Raw genomic sequence first — 17,175 nt, 5'->3', positions numbered from 1 at the left:
TGGTATCAAATTTTTAACTTAGTGCATTCTTGGGTGTAAAGTTAGAATGTTGCTTTCGATCGTCTTTGGCCTAAATCGAGCTTCATTATTATGCACTAGAATGAGGTAGCTTGTAAACAAAACACTATAAATTAATTAAACCTTGCGGGACAATTTCAAACCAACAACTATGAACCTAAGCTTTTGTCAAGAAATTATAAATGTATGTTTCAAATAGGTATACGTGCACTTACTCTAGCTTGTTGCGTACGTGAAATTACCAAAGAATGACACTCCATGTGTTGCTTCATATTGATCCTCACCATATCACGCGGATGGAGTAATTGTTTATATGACTATATATTTGATATATATTATACGCTACAAGGTGGCATTTTTATCATAACCTATCCTGAAAAATTCCCATTGATAGATGCCCCCAAAATAGAGGACGTCCATGTAAGAGCCCTACATGTGGGAGTCCTGGATATTTCATAACGCAAATGCACCTGTCCCACAAGTTATACAGTGATTCATGATTATAAGTTCGAATGTAGAACCAACGATGAATAAATTATTTACTATACTTTTGAAAGCTATAGAATTGAATCCAAATAATGAAAGTTTATTAGTTGCTAAAGTGAAATAGAGTGCAATAATTAAAATGAGTATCTAACGAAAAAATAAATAGTGATTACTATATAACCATTGAATGATTACGAAGAACCATCCCTAATCTAATCATCATTCGTTCGTTTCCTATGTTCTAGACAAATTCACATGAAAATAATCGCTAACCTCTGTCGAGTCGTATTACTTCTCGGTCCCTTCCTATTAGAATAATCAAAAGCATTAAGAGCGATAATTAGCCACGTAAACGTCTAGAATCTTAGAAAACTAAACTGTGACACATATGCATTAAGTAGACAATGAATATACATAAAATCATGAAAATGTATTGAAAATGACAAGAGCGATAACGTTAATGAATCATTGAGCAAAACATTGATTTAGCCCCCAATAAAAATTTAGTTTCACATAATTGAACTAAAAGTGATAAGAATAAAGGAATTCAAAATTATCAAGAAAAAAGTTTAAGAATATAAAGAAGAAGCCTCCAAGTTCTCTAAACACTAGTGAGAAACTAAAAAAAAAAAAAAATGTAGTGTAAAATTATGACTAAATTCATGTTTATAGAATTTGGGTGTATTTTCGGAAGAAAAAAATATGGGATTTGATAAGATGGATAAAATCGTCCCAAAATCGAAGAAACTAAAAAAAAAGAAAAAAAAAACATAAGCAACGCTAGAGGTAGCGCGGCTTGCTTATCGATTTCCGAAGTGAAGCGCAATCAAGAGTTACCATGTCGCCCTAGTGTGACTAATCTTATATGGGTGGTTACGTAATGGAAATAGAGCAGAATGCTGCTTAAAATGATATGGCACGTCAAAATATGTATGTGGCACATCAAATGGTCATACACGAGGGTAAAAAAAAGCTTTGCACTTGCATCAAAGTGAGATTTTTCAGGGCCAAAAGTCTATGCGGTGTGTCTGATTATTGCATATAGAGAGGCGTTGGAAACCTTATTGAAAGATCTATTGGTTGATGCGAACAAACAGTATCAAGTCCTCCATTTAGAGCCTCGAAATCATAAAGAAAATGACGCATCTTGGCTCGTATCGCTCAAATTTGTAAGAAAATCATATGAATCATTTTGAGCTGCTCTTATTTTGTACAATTAAGCTCAAAAGCTATAATCTCAATAAAGAGAGAAAAATACAAAAAAAACTATGTATCAAAACTTTCGCAAACTCGCTACGATATATCTTAAAGGTGTGGGGTTCCATCTAAAACCAAGCTTGGCAATTAGAGGAGTAACCCACAAGCCTTATAAAGAGCCCAGGATCGTAATACTCAATCGATGTGGGACTATCCTTGATACACCCACTCACGCGCACATGCACACATTGGCACAGGCACTGGAAGCGTGAAGTATAGGTTCGATCAGGTAGCCCACAACCGAGAATGGGCCCCGCTCTGATACCATCTTAAAGGTGCGGGGTTCCATCTAAACCAAGCTTGACAATTAGAGGAGTAACCCACAAGCTTTATAAAGAGCCCAGGATCGTAATAAAAAGTTGATGTAGGGCTATCCTTGATAATATAAGCTTATCAACACCTGATAAGCTTATACAAAACTCACTTATAACCTAGCATATGCGGCCTAATCCGGAGTTACCCAAGCTATGGCCTCCATCATGGATAGCTCAAGAAAACTCCGCAAAAATGGATAATTATAAAACAAAATTGTCTTTCCCTGTTTATGAAAACTGAAATTCAACCCGTCACCAAGTTATTATCCTCATATAAAGATTGCATATAAATTATTCCTCTCGTTCAAATCCAATCAAAATCCCCAATAACTAAAATTGAATTGACATGCATATAGTTATGGTAGATAATTATGAGGAAAACACAATGACAAAAATAACATAACAACTCTCTTCTACTTCAACTGATTTATTAACTTTTGTGGTAAGAATAAGATATAAGGTCAATCAGGTCGTTGCCTGTTCTCATCATAAGATGTAATTTCGGCTTTTTTTTATTAGTTAAAGTTGCCAAGATAATGAATTCATGCATATAATTGAAGGGAGAATATATTGTGATTGCATAATTAGTCAGAGGAGTTACGTAGAATTTCCGCTGTCTTTGGGTAGTCATAGCTCATATATTAACGTGTTACCAATTTTTCTGTGAATTACGTAGAGTTTCATAATTTTATTCCTATATATTTAAATTTTAATAATGAAGCTTGATAAATTTCAAGTGATATGCATTATTAGCCTAGAAGATCATATAGATAATTCCTTATCAGATAATTTCATAACAAATCATTTTTTTAAAAAAGTCGCATTATATATTAAAAAAAAAAAAAAAAAAAAAAAAAAAAAACCTATAATGATCAAATTAGATCTCAGCAAAAATATCGGTGCTTTAGTCACATATTAGTAAGGAAAATCATACAGTTTGTTTATACTTTGCTATGTCTGTTTTAATCATGTTATGTCTCAATCGGAAAGACTCATCCTCCTGTTCCTTAAATATTCTAGGCCAAGTAGTATCTATTATTATTTATTTTATTTTTTACTTTTCAATCTTATCCAAATTGTTACTTTTTTTTTAAGATAAATAAAAACGGAACCTTTTATTTTACCAAATAAAACGAAATGCCTGGTGTGTGTAGTGATAATAAATATAGTGGGAATTAATCATAAAGGATGGCATTTAGATGAAATTAGAGTGAAAGATGAGAGGTAAAAAGGTAAAAACTTAGAAAAGACAGGAGAGCAGATGATCGTATCCACATCGTACTATGTATTATTCGGTCTTGCAATTAGTTTGTCCATATCACTCCCTCACGCGCTCCCCGATAGCCACGCGCTTCACTCGCCGGGGTTCAATTACATTTGTCCAGCCAAGCTGAGAGGTCGATTTTCCGTGATTGCCCTGCGAGGCTGTCGTAACCACGGAAATGCCCAAGGACGTACACGTGGCAGCCATCCGAGGCCGTAGAAGGGATTTACCGTGGAACGGACGATGGGATTAAGAGAGAGACCGAGTCTATCTGATTAAAGTGAGTGAAGAGAAGAGAGAGAGTACAGTCTGGTGGCATATTTGGTGGGAAAAGGCTGACATGGACGTTGACTATATTGTACGGAATGTCCACAATTTGGTCAGAGACATTAATCATTTTTCTCAATCTCTCTTTCTCTCTCTCAAATATATATACTTTTTTTTCTGAGACAGATTTGAATAATATATCAAAATACTTTTGAAGATTTTGAAGTTAGAATAGAACAATGAATCGAACTGAGTGTGTCATGAGTTCTGTGCGCTTGGCTTCATAAAGAGGATGCCATTGTACCAATACCACAAGTAATACTTTTGTTGTTTTTTTTTAAATGATTATATGTGGGTTTGGCTTTGACACAGAGCAACCACCATGTATTTTTCTGTCTGTTTATTATATATGTATATGATTAGCTACTTTAAGCTGGAGATACAAATTAAAATAGGAAAAATGATATGAACTATACAATTCAAACTATGAATAGTCATAGTTTCATTATGTATAACAAAATAACCAATCGAGAGTACTATGACTTTTAATCTTGTCTCGATTAATTTTAATTCAGCCTTCATAAATCTTACATTATGTCTTTATAGTTCGTTGGGATTAAATTTAATCCAGCCTAAATTAATCTTACTTGAGCTAGTTTGCTTATAATCGACAAACTATGATTATTTTGCAAAAACTTAATTTCTATTGGACTATATAACCGCTGACCCTTAAAAAATAAGTTTAAATAAGAGCCCCACTTCAACATATTGTAAAATTAAATTGAACCAACTTTCATGGGACACGTAGATAGAGACCCAACAGCACTAGTCAATAGGATTGTGTTTCGTTTTGATTTGTTAAGAACTTTTTTATTATATATAATGCATAATGCTGTGTGTGTGTGTTTTTTTTTTTTTTTTGGTGTCTCATGATTAAATTGAGTTCGTATATCGGATATGGAAAACTGACATCTACTCTGTGTATACAAATACAGACAGAGGTGTAGGCTGTTTACATATATAAGCTTCGAAATAAATGAAAATTATAAAATATTATCTTTAAAACATTTAGACAAGAGGCAAATTTGTCTGACAACTTTCTCATTCATAAATATATCCTCAACTTACAGAAGCTAAGTCACAAGGTTAAGGCTGTAAAAAGTTGCAATGAAAGAAAGAGGAATATTTAATACCCTCCTCTCTACCGACGTTGAACATATATATAAAATCTAAAAAAAAAAAAAAAAAAAAACAAACAAACAAATTTAATCGACTTCACCACGATGCTTCTCAATTCAGAAGAAGCCAGTAATATCTTTAACTGCAAAACGAGACAATGGGTAAAAAATAAATTACTGGACAAAAAGATGATGGTGATACTGAAAATTCCGATAATCAAAGCTCTAATGTCACACTCACAACCCAGAGCTTTATTAATGATACCAAAACAACGTAAATTATTACTTAAAGACTCTCTCTCCTTCCTGGTTCACCACTACAAGGATATAAACAATTGGGCAGGTCCAAAGGAACACACGACAGAGAAATGCATTTTCATGCAGATAAAATGTGTATTCTTGTTGATGCCCAAAGGTTAAGGAAATCATTGGTGTAGCATAATTCCAATGGAGAGCGTGGACAAAAGCTTGATTCATTTTTGTCCTCTAGCGTACAATGGTTGCCAAAGGAAACTTCCACATTGACAGTGAAAATGCATAAGGAACTAGAGAGGGAAAAAAAATGGTCCTAAAAAAACTGACTCTCAAAACCTTTTCCTTTGAATTAGGTAGGGTTTGGGGTGGGTAGAGCCAAGGACGATCTGATAGAATGAGGAAAAGAAAAGAGGCCAAAATTCGTATTAATTAATTTGTGGTCCCACACCAGCTTCAGAGAAAAAATATTTCTCAAAAACGTTTCACTCATTTAATTACAAACTCCATGCACATCAATGCAAGTGGTACCGGGAAGGAAATGATTCTCTTTTCTTTCTTCTCTTGAATGGAATAGCATTTTGAAGATTGGGGAGGACGTGGAATGTAAGACTTTTTTCATTACGAGTCTTCCGTGCATGTCGGAAAGTGGGGTCAAGGCAAAAAGAAAAAAAAAACCAGCTTCGAAACAGACGGGAAAAAATAAAACTATGGTCGATAGAGCTTACTATGGTCGGTTTTGTTGGGCTTCCAAACGAGATCAAGTGAACTTACAGTTTATTGTCTGAGAGGGTGACTAGAGATTTTAGCAACCCGGGAGCGATTCTGTCGGCAAGTGCACCTCTTTCGGATATCAAAAGCGACTTGTCTTTCACGCTTGATTGGAGTTTTTTAGCTTCAAAGTCAAGACGGTCTTGATCTGCATTCATGGCAGACAACGCCAAAAACAAATCATAATTTACCGACGTGGATTGGGATAAAGGAAGATCAATAGGCTTGTGGTGAGAGGAATGAACGAATACTTTGAATGGTATATGAACCACATAACTAAAACTGAGGATTAAAATAATGATTCGTGGCATAGTTCTAGTGATTATCGATTCATCATACCAAGTTCTAGAGTTAAAAAATATCAAAATGAAGGTTTTCTTAGCTTAGCTAGCTATGAAGCATGGTTTGTCATTAGTATACAGTCTCAATATGATCTGATTGTTTGATGCAGAATTTCCTTGCTGTCTCGATCCAGCTTGACTGTTGAATTCAAACTTCATTGGATTTAACATTTATGCCTTTGAAAATATTGACAGGGAATCATATAGTACAGCAATTAAATCATTATTATTTGTTTCATACTCTTTAAGTACTCACTACGATTTAATTGTCATTTAGTACCAAACACATGCGCAAGCAATCTATGAATTTAATGAAAGTTGACAATTTATATTTCTAGGAGCAACTTGAACCTGCATGCTGAAACTGGGTTGTACAATCTGAATTTCTTTGGTACCACACAAAGAATCGGAAATAAGATATCACCTATTCCATGTATAACTAGAAGAATAATATCTATCAACTCTGTAGCATATGACTAGTCTAGACCGAAGAGCACCAGAATAATACCCGTCTCCAAGATCACATGAGCAGCGTGAAATGGGACCCGAGCAAAGACATCTGTTCCCGGGAAGACCATCCAAGTCCTCTCAGTTGAGTCGTGGTTTCCACAAGTAGTGCATACTTCCTTGACCAAAGGTCTCGAGGCGGTCCCACCGATATCCATCATCACCGACTCGAACGGGGATCGGATGCTACTCTTTGTTGTCCGAGCCCTTTTCCTTAGAGCCGTTAGAGCTTCCCTATTCCCATTTCTCAACTTGTCATTTTCAACCAGCTGAAAAAGAAATCACTCAACTCAAATCATAAAGCTGCTCATTTTTCTTTACCATCAATAGTTCAATAATGATCAAGATGGCTAATTCTTAACATAATTGATCAGTCTATTCTATCATTAAAAGCTAATTAGTGAAGTTTTAAGCAAACTACAGAGCCCTAAAAGTCGAATACCATCACCAAACTGCGCATTTTTCTTTACAATCAACAGTTCAATGCCGACCAAGATGGCTAATTCTCGCAAATATAACAGCAATATATCCACATATTTGATCAGTCTCTGTCTATCACTAAAATCTAATTGGTGAACTTTTCAGATAACTACAACGCCCCAAATTCAAAAGCCCTAAAATTTGCATCAATGTTAAGACTAACATCGAAACCTTAAAAAAAACATCAAAAAATTCCCACTTTTTTTTACCATCAAAACTTCAGTACCGACGAAGATGGCTAATTCTCAATAGATATAAAGGCTATATGAACATATTTGCTCGGTCTCGTCTATCACTAAAACCTATTTAATTCGTGAAGCTCTGAGCTAAGCCCCAAATCCAAAAGCCCTAAAGATCGTCATCAGTTATACCTAGGGTTTAGAATCGGGCGAAACGCAAATCCCAATTCGAAGAATAGATATATATGTATTGAGGAGTAAATAACCTGATGTCGAGCTAGAAGAAGATGCTCAGCTTCAGTCTCGAGCTCAATTAGGTTTTGCTTCATTGTCTCGTCCATTTCTGTATACAAGGATTAGATTAAATCAAGCTAACAACAAAGGCAATTCAATTCGGGGATTCAGGTTCTGTTTTAGATCAATTGAAAATCATTTTCCTCCGGTATCGCAACCCTAGGCTCGGATCGGAGAGAAGGGGGAAATTTTGAAAATTGACCCAAACGGAATTGAAGAAATATGAAACCGCAACTTCTTGAAACACACGACATTTAGCTCATTCACTTGAAGCATACGACATTTAGCTCATTCATGTCGTTGGAAAATTGATAAAAATGACATTAATTGTCCCTTGTTTGAGAATGATAGATTTTTTTTTCCCATGTTTTTTTTTCCACAACAATGCCCGATATTTATATAAAATTTTAAACTAAAAATTAATGTCATTGATTCAAAAATAAACTTAGAATGGAGTGTCGAATGCTTACCACTCAAAAAAATGGGACAATCATGTCCGTATCCCTATAATATCACATTCTAATTAGATTATAATTTATTTATTTATTTGTTATTTTTATTATGAATAATTAATAAAATCGTAAAATTATCTAACGTGGTGTTAGACGATCGCTCAACTTAGTTGTTGTAACTATTGATTGAATAACTTATTGATTTTTACATAATTAATTAAACCAACTATCAATCAAACGCATTCGTCTTTGACTTTTCTCTGACGGATTCTTGCAATCTAAGCTCCCCTCAGATCTAAGATTCTTTCTCATTTTACCAAATCCTCTCCCGAAGATTGATAAAGCACGTCAATGCAAAAAAAAAAAAAAATACCCTCACACACTTAATATGACAATACACAAGTTGCAAGGTTCTTTGAGTTTGTCGTTGATGAAGATCTCCATAGTAGAGAGACGGACACAAAATTATGGCTACGCGTAATTGGCTAAACATAAAAATCAAGTGATCGTAAGAAATCCTAGTGAGTTTTATATGATGCACTTCCTAATCTTACGCGAAACCTAGTAAGTCGGATTTTCCTAGCAAATCCAATCTTATATTTCCATAAAAATCGGAACTAAACAAAATGCTTAGTTTTCTTTCTTGCGCAGGAGGACAATGACACAAGTACCCTGATTATTTAAGTAGTTAGAACAACTTCTTGAAGCTTTGACTCAAACAACTGTTACAATTTATTTTGCCAAGCAGAAAACTATGCCAAAGAGGTTCCAACAAATCACAACCACTAGTACAAAATATAGCATCAGGTGCGACTTTTTTCGCACCTGAAAATGCAAAAGTCGCACCTGAAAGTACTTTCATGTGCGACTTTAGATGCGACAAAGTTGCACCCGAAAGTCCGCACCTGATAATCCTCTTGATTATCAGGTGCGACTTGTCTTGACTATCAGGTGCGACTAGTCGCATCTGATGCTCTTTATCTTTTTAAAAAAAAATTAATATGCTGATTATATATTACAATATATAATCAGCATATTAAAACTAATCAAAACTAATTTCATTATATTCCTAATTGATAAATTACAATATATCTTAATTTTAATTTCATTAACTAATTAAAATTCCTAATTGATAAATTACAATATATCAAAACTAATTAAAAACAAAAACAAATTTAAACTAAACACTAACCTGCAGAGACTCGGGACGAGGCAAGCGCACGACGGAGAGTGAGCAGGGGCTGAGCGCACGGCGAGAAAAATCAAAATCGGACCACGCGAATCAGCAAACACGGACCCTCACTCCTTCTTCCTCCTCGGATTTTGCGGCGTCGGTCTCACAAGAATCGAACGCTCGACAAACATAAACAAGTCAAAAGAATTCCCGACAGCCTGACCCACTAGCGCTTAAGCCATCATAACTCGAGCTACAAAACTTGAAATCGATTGATTCTAGCGGCAAAAAGTAGACTCATGTAGCTTTCTAACGAGATATTACAAGCATATATACGACAAGAATAGCTATCTCAAAAACAGCCCGTAATTCACTGTTACAATTCTGGAAATCCCGTTTTACTACTGCGAAACACAAACTTTGGAAATTCATAACTCATTCAATACTCAATGGATTTACATGTTCTTGGTCATTTTAGAAAGCTCATACAGTCTACTATCCATGAAAAATATCCAAAAATAAGAACTCAGATCATATCGGTCGTTCCATGTTGATTTTCAGAGGCAGTTCAACTTAAACACTCGGCCAGCACCACTATCACACGGCCAAGATCCAAATCAAAGGCAAACTCAGTTTAAATCAAGAACAAACATCATTGAATCGATTCCTAAACTATTAAATCCGGAACAAATACTAATCCACGCCCAAAATCACCCTAAGACAATCAGAGAGAAAAACCCCAATCCAAACCCTAGAATCGAATCTCAAAATTGGGGAAAAGAAATTCTCACTTGAATATCTCCGATTGGCTCTCCTCTCCTCTGATTTCGGCGTCCTCGACGTGCTCGCGGCGGCGCTGGTTCCTTCTCGGCCGCGCACGGGTGGCGCTCGGGCTCGGTGGCTGGCTGGATGGCGCGCGCACAGGGCTGGGGTCTCGGGCTGGTGCTGGTGGTCGTGCGTCCTCTCCCTCGGTCTCTCCCCTTCTCAGTCTCGCTCTCTTATCATCTCTCTCTCGCTCGATCTCTCTTTGCCTCCCTCTCGGTTCTCTCTTCTTCTTTTACGAGAGAGATGAGTTGTTGTTTTTAAAACTGAATGAAAAAATGAGGGGGAGAATTGGCCCGGTTAAAATTTTAAACAATTAGGTGCGACTTTGTCGCACCTGATAGTAATTTTAAACTATCAGATGCGACTAGTCGCACCTGATACTCAAAAGCAAAAAAAAATTTAGCGAAATTTTTTATACTTCGGGTTGACAATCTGGTGCGACTAGTCGCACCCGAAAGTCATTTAGATGCGACTTTTAGGTGCGACTAGTCGCACCTGATAGTCATGCGCATCAGAAAACCAAATTTGCTAATGCTGTTTTTCTTTACAAATACCACGTTAACGTGGTATTTGTAAAGAAAAATAGCATTAGTTGCTTCTTCTTTTAAGATGGTAGGCATTCTTTTTGTAAAATGAACCTAAAATGAAAAGTGAGTCCAGAGTATAATAGGCATATGTTTTATCATTTGGTTTAAGAAAATTCGGATAATATGACCCATAAGTCTTCAAATTGTGTTTTTTAATTATTAGTGCCAAATGTTTACAAATATGATTTTTTTCCATACCAAAATATTTTTTGAAAACTAAATTAACCGAGAGAACTATGATTTTACGGTCTGTTGCCTCATACGGTTGCGATTGTATGCAAAAATAATGCATCTAACCGCGACCGTATCCAGCCGAACACTGTATTTTCTTAGTCATTTAGGATATTTTGGTAAAATAATCATGTTTTCAATTTTTGACTAAAAATTTTATTTCACGATTTATGAGTCGTGTTTTTTTCAAATTTCTCTTTGATTTTTAAAAACCTTTTCTCTTTTACTAGTGTGTTCCTATTTTGGTCTAACAACGTTGCTTTATTAGGGGAAAAAAAATAAAGGACGTGAAGTTGTTAGCAATATTGTATTAATATTGACGTAAATAAAATAAGACAAGTTGCATGGGAAGAAATACACGTAAAATAATTACAAATAAACCGGCTAAACCTTAGAACCGGAAAAAACAAATCGGAAAAAGCCGAGGCCCGTTGGACGGTCTCCTTGAAGCTTTTTATCGCCCTCCCACGGATGCTGGACTAAATGAGCGAAAGCTTCCCAGGATACAACGACTACAGAGGCAAGCTTAGCACCAGTAGGCTTGACTCTTCGGCGAACTAGAACCTGTGAGAAAACTATCACCACGACAAACAAAGAGAAAAATAATTTTCTGGGAATGAGGGAGCTCGGGAACAGTGGGGAAACTATGGAATTCGTGTGTCTTCTGAATGAGAGCTGATGCCTCTTTATATAGGCCAAGGCTACGTCGGTTTGAAGTTCAAAAACGTCCAGCCTTAAAGGCATTAAACTCAGGCTATTACAACCATTTAACACACCGTTTTTGTATTCAAACCATGCGAACCGTCCATGTAACGTTTTCAATTTTTCCAGCCTTAATGGCATTAATCCACAGCCATAATGCGCACTTAAAGCTCAAAAACCATTGAATAAAAGCATACAACCGTTGGCTTTCATTCTCAAACGTACACTTCGGTACTTCGTCCGGTCGAGCTCGTCTAGTCGAGCTCGTCCAGTCGAGCTAGAATGACTTCGACACTTCGCCCAGTCGAGCTCGTCCAGTCGAGCTGGAATGACTTCGTCACTTAGTCCAGTCGACCTCAGTCGAGCTCGTCCAGTCGAGCTGGAATAACTTCATCACTTCGTCCAGTCGACCTCGCCCAGTCGAGCTCAGTCGACCGCGCCCAGTCGAGCTGGAATGACTTAGTCACTTCGTCCAGTCGACCTCGTCACTTCGTCCAGTTCAGCTCGTCACTTTCTCATTCACCTTAGGTCCGATTTTGGCAACCAAATATTCAATTTTATAGCCCTCGTTACGAGGAATCCGTATCACTTGGAATTATTCAATTCCGATTAGTGGAACTCACTCAAATTGTTGCCACAAATCAGCCATACACATGTTAATAATTAAAATTTATTAACTTTATTCCAACAGAAGTTTGTTGATCTAATTAGGAAAATGCATGGAGAGAGTAGAGGATCAACTTAGTAATGTGATTTATTTTATCCCTATTAAAAAGGCATCATGTATTTTGTAGATAAATAATTGTTCGTAATCAACATAATTTTGTTAAAAACAAAACAAACTAGCATAAATTCCAACAATTGAAAGAAGTGTTGTATGTGTGAATCTGTTAACCGTCATAAACTTTTGATTCCTTGAGTACTAGTTCATATTGAGTTTTTTGTCAACCTATAGTTGTAGAATTATGATAGGAATAGATTAGTAGGAAATTTACTAGAGAATATCATAAAATTATATAGCAAGAGTGGTATAAAGTTTTCAGAGATGGTAACAAAATGGTATTTAGATTACTTTTTTTCCAAGTCGATCAATTCAATGTGTCAAGATTGTTTTAGGGGTTGATAATTGATTTTTTTTTTTTTATCTATCAACATATATAAATAAGACCTTGTGTTTTTTAAACTTCGCATCTCGAAAAACAATATTTCTTAGCGACCGTTCGCCCCTGTTTGGTTAACTTTTCTATTTTTGTTTTCTGTTTTCTGATTCTAAATTCTAGAAAACAGTTTTAGAAAAACTGTTTGGTTATAAATTCAGAAAACAGATTTAGAATCATGTTTCTGTTTTCTTTGAAATTTGTTTAGAAAACAGAAAACAATGAAAAGTTGTTTTCTATTTTATCTCTATACAATTGAATGGAAAACATAACCAAACAACATTTAAAATATTCTGAAACGTAATTCTAAATCTGTTTTTTAAATTTAAAAATTAGAATCAGAAAACAGAATTTAAAAACAGAAAACGAGTTTAGAAAACTAAACCAAACGGCCCCGAACTTGTTTAAAATGAGTACTCTAATTTAAGTCATTAGCATTCCGTGAGATTTACTGACGTGTTTATACTTCTATTTCTCTTAGCCTTGCATTGTTTATATATACGATTTTAATCACATACGATATTGGAAAAAAACTGTGCCGTTAAAGATGCATTATCATCTTGTATACGTTTTTGTTTCTGTTTTTATTTGCATATAAAATTTTAAAAGAAAAAATTAGTCGTCGATTTATTTTACATTTTTGGACTTGGACAGAACCGCAAAATGTCTTAGAAAAGCAACTAATTAGTACTCAACTTCAATAAAAATGTCTTACTATATTTTCATTGAATACGAGAAACACAAGTCAGACATGGGAGTCTCGTGTTGGGACGTAAAAGAAAAGAACCCTCCAACAATTACTATTTACTTAGTCCCACATTTTGCAAACACTTGAATCTTTTATTACAAATGAGTGGAAATAGTTAGTTAATAAATCGATTTTATTAATTTCAAGTGAGGCATGAACGTGCTATTGCCATCTCATCGATGAGCTCCTTTTCAGTTGCATCCATCTTTGCCCTTGAAAACTCGTCAATTTTCAGCCCTGCCACTCAATCAAACAAAGCCCATCCCAATTCAAATCAACTTAACCAAAGAGAGAATTTTATAAATTTAACCCAAAAAAAGAAAAGAAAAAAGAGGCTTATCACCTTGAACAATAGACCACTCTCCATTTTTGCATGTAACCGGAAATGAGTAAATGAGACCAGGTTGAATCCCATAAGACCCATCAGAATAAACGCCCATTGAAACCCATGTTCCCTAAATACAAATAACCAATGCATAAATATATGTACTTTATATATGCAAACAAAACCATGAAACTTGAACATTTAATAAAAATAAAAATTGACAAAATATACAAACCTTAGGAGTTCCGAGGACCCAATCGCGAATGTGATCGCAAGCCGAACTTGCTGCGGACAATGCGCTCGATCGATTCCTTTCCTTCATAATGGCCTCTCCTCGTTGTTGCACCGTAGTGATGAACTCGTTGTTTAGCCTAGAAATAAAATGTTTAAATTATTTACAATAAAAAGAAGAAAAAAAATGCTTTTAACTAAATTATACCAATGGTCATTGGCTACGAGGCCTCTGACGGATTTTTCTACGGAATTAGTAAGTGCGGTCGCATGGTTCACATCGGGGTACTGAGTGGAAGAGTGATTTCCCCAAATGATCACATTCTTCACATCACTCACATCGACATCTAATCTCTCCGCGATTTGTCCTAATGCTCGGTTGTGATCGAGTCTTGTGAGGCAAGTAATGTTCTCCTCCGGGATCGAAGGAGCGAATTCTCTCAATATGAGCGCGTTTGTGTTCGCCGGATTGGCTACAACTAGAACCTACAAAATCGGAAAACATATCTTCACAAAATAATACTAAAAATAAAAAAGAAACATTCTTAACATTGAAGTTTATTTTTATAGCCCGTATCGAAGAATGTTGACCTTGCAATCCTCGGCGGCGTGTTTTTCAAGCACCGAAGCTTGAGCCTTGAAAATCGACACGTTTTTTGGCATCACGTCCTTTCTTTCCATGCCTTCTTTTCGTGCGAAACCGCCGATCAAAATGGCGATATCTACATCTTTACAAGCCTCTACCACATCCGTAGTGGCAACCACGCCTGTTAAATTTTTGCACACAAATAGATCAGTACATAAAAAAAACAATTCATAAATTTGTGGATCAACAATTCATTAAAAGTTCATGGTACCAAACCAAAAATCTAGGGGGGCTAATTTCAAACAACTTGTTACCGGGAAAAAAAAAAAAAAAAAAATCACATGATAGGCCATGTTTAGGGATCCATTTGCACGCACATCTTATATTGAATGCAAAATTGATATGCTGCTGAATTGTAATAATAAGAGACATTTATGAAATAATTTTAAAAACAGAAATTTAGCGATATAAGCCACATAAACATAAGCGTTTGCGTTTTAGCCAACATTTTGTAAATTTTTTATAAATAGCCAAAATATTTCGTAAATACCCAAAGATATGACGTAACCAACGTTATTTACTTATATTTATTAGAAATTTACTCTGCGTTTTTTTTATCAGTTTGATAGCGTAAATAGATTTACGTAAACGTTGGTTATATGATAATTTTTAACGTTTCATATGACTAGATAGCCACTGGACTTTTTAACCATTTAGGAACTAGTAAAAAAAGTAGAAGAAAAAATACGGGTTAACATAAAAATAAAATAATAAAAAAAAAGACTTGCCTTTGAGGAGAGGAAAAGCAGAGTCAATGAGCTCCATTTTGATAGCGTTCAAAGCTGTGGCGGCGGGTTCGATATCGAGCATGTGAAGGATCACCGGCTGATCCGCCCCCAACATCGCTCCTCTCGCGATCATCGGCACAATTGCGTACCCTATTTGCCCTGATCACACCCAAATTAAAAACTTCTTAATTTATGGACACTAATTACCAATTTAATTGATCCCTAATATATCATACAATCCAGCATCAACTACCAATGTAGGAAAATCAATTGAAGCTGGGATTTTTTTTTTTTAATTTGTGGTTTTGATTATATCACGTAAATATTTGACATAAATTTAGAACGTAATGATGATAATAATAATAATTTAATTTGAGGATCATGCCTGCTGCACCAGTGACCAAAACTCTGATGGGTTCTTTGTCAATGTTTACGAAACTCCACATGTGCTTTATGAGCTTCCAAAAGAAGCCAATTGTTAAAGAAACTACCAAAACTTGTTGAATCACTGCAAGCCAATAATCCATATCTTTTTTTTTATCCTACAAACAAATCTCTTGTGTATTGCAATATTTTTCCATTTGCATAGTGTCCAAATTTTTTTATAGTACGAGAAACAAGGAATATGTAGAGACCTACACACACATGCCCACGAGACGTACACGTCATGTGTTTGAGATGCCAAATCAAAGTCCAAAGGGAATGAAGAAAATAGTGTCTCACGTCAAGAACATACGTTACCCATCTGTGCATTTTTTTTCATTATTAGAAGACAATATATATATATATATATCACTGATTAAATTTTAAAAAAAATAATATAGAACTAATTAAGAAAGAGTTAGTCATATGATAAATTTAAACTCTCTATGTAAATTTTAATTTAATTATCAAATAATTAAGAAAATAGATCAAATTATTAAAACAAGGGCTAGGCTATATACATATTATATGAATAGTAAGTTTATAAATTCAATTGAGTGTAATCATTTCGGAGAAATACATTTTTTTACAAAAATAAAAAAAGTACTTTTTGATTTATTTATTTATTTTGTTATTATTATTATTATTATACATTTTCTACCAATAAATTAAATAAAAGTATATTTTGAAGTCCTATATTGACTTTTATGTAATTTATTGTACTTTCTTTTGTGAATTAGGGATAGATGGTTGAGTGTACTAAAGCGTCGGATTGTTAATTTTTCGTACCGAGGATTTGAATCCCTCTCTTTCCGTTTTCATTGATAATTTTTTATTTCTTTTTTTTACTAGTTAAATTAAAGACTATTCGATGTAATTTCTTCTTTAATTTCATCGAAGTGATTTTTTTTTTCTTTCTATTCTATTGTGAATGTACACCAAACAATATAAAAGTCCAAAGCATTAAATTACGAATAAGAACGATTAAATAAGAAATTGACAACATAGATATTAACTATATATAACAAAATAATATTTTGGGAAAAAATAATTAGACAAAATGAAATGGAGATATTATTAAATTAAATTTGAAGTAGACAAAGATAATAATACATATAAACCACTAGCAAAAAAAGCTTTATTTGCGCCTCTTTAATGATACAAAGTTATAAACCTCAACACGGAATATAAAGCAAAATGAAAGAAACGCCAAGATCTCTTGGTAAGTTTCCTTAAATTGATATTTACTCTTTCGTGGGTGTTGGAGTAGACAAGCAATCACTCCCAATATACAACGTCGGACAACACAAATTTTTCACCTCACGGCTCGACTTCGGC

General features: G+C 34.8%; 2 protein-coding genes across 2 annotated transcripts; both read right to left on the bottom strand.

The window, feature by feature from the left end:
* Positions 1–4,690: 4,690 nt before the first annotated feature.
* On the bottom strand, positions 4,691–7,832 carry LOC149400565 (P53/DNA damage-regulated protein). Its single transcript, XM_089610940.1, has 4 exons — positions 7,581–7,832; positions 6,657–6,924; positions 5,811–5,955; positions 4,691–4,927 (listed from the first exon to the last, which is right to left on the bottom strand). Exons 1-4 carry the CDS (start codon positions 7,653–7,655, stop codon positions 4,924–4,926), a joined length of 492 nt encoding a protein of 163 aa, XP_089467066.1. The 5' UTR covers positions 7,656–7,832; the 3' UTR covers positions 4,691–4,923.
* Positions 7,833–13,409: 5,577 nt separating this feature from the next.
* LOC149400564 (malate dehydrogenase-like) lies at positions 13,410–15,979 on the bottom strand. The gene is made up of 7 exons (XM_089611740.1): positions 15,800–15,979; positions 15,415–15,573; positions 14,632–14,807; positions 14,249–14,526; positions 14,045–14,180; positions 13,828–13,939; positions 13,410–13,721 (listed from the first exon to the last, which is right to left on the bottom strand). Exons 1-7 carry the CDS (start codon positions 15,939–15,941, stop codon positions 13,627–13,629), a joined length of 1,098 nt encoding a protein of 365 aa, XP_089467866.1. The 5' UTR covers positions 15,942–15,979; the 3' UTR covers positions 13,410–13,626.
* Positions 15,980–17,175: the final 1,196 nt, after the last annotated feature.

The sequence above is a fragment of the Urtica dioica genome, chromosome 4 (genome assembly GCF_054948205.1).
Source record: "Urtica dioica subsp. dioica isolate 48M chromosome 4, U.dioica_male_clone48M_v1_H2, whole genome shotgun sequence".
NCBI lineage: Eukaryota > Viridiplantae > Streptophyta > Magnoliopsida > Rosales > Urticaceae > Urtica > Urtica dioica.
This window is presented reverse-complemented; position numbering and strand designations above follow the sequence as displayed.

What these genes read in the sequence shown, in the direction of transcription:
- LOC149400565 (XM_089610940.1), bottom strand. Translation starts at nt 7,655, where the DNA reads ATGGACGAGACAATGAAGCAAAACCTAATTGAGCTCGAGACTGAAGCT. An exon ending in TTCTTCTAGCTCGACATCAG is followed by an intron (nt 6,925 to 7,580) that starts GTTATTTACTCC and finishes TTTCTTTTTCAG; the next exon opens with CTGGTTGAAAATGACAAGTT. An exon ending in TCATGTGATCTTGGAGACGG is followed by an intron (nt 5,956 to 6,656) that starts GTATTATTCTGG and finishes CCATGAATGCAG; the next exon opens with ATCAAGACCGTCTTGACTTT.
- LOC149400564 (XM_089611740.1), bottom strand. Translation starts at nt 15,941, where the DNA reads ATGGATTATTGGCTTGCAGTGATTCAACAAGTTTTGGTAGTTTCTTTA. An exon ending in TGCTTTTCCTCTCCTCAAAG is followed by an intron (nt 14,808 to 15,414) that starts GCAAGTCTTTTT and finishes AAAATTTAACAG; the next exon opens with GCGTGGTTGCCACTACGGAT. An exon ending in ACGCCGCCGAGGATTGCAAG is followed by an intron (nt 14,527 to 14,631) that starts GTCAACATTCTT and finishes CCGATTTTGTAG; the next exon opens with GTTCTAGTTGTAGCCAATCC.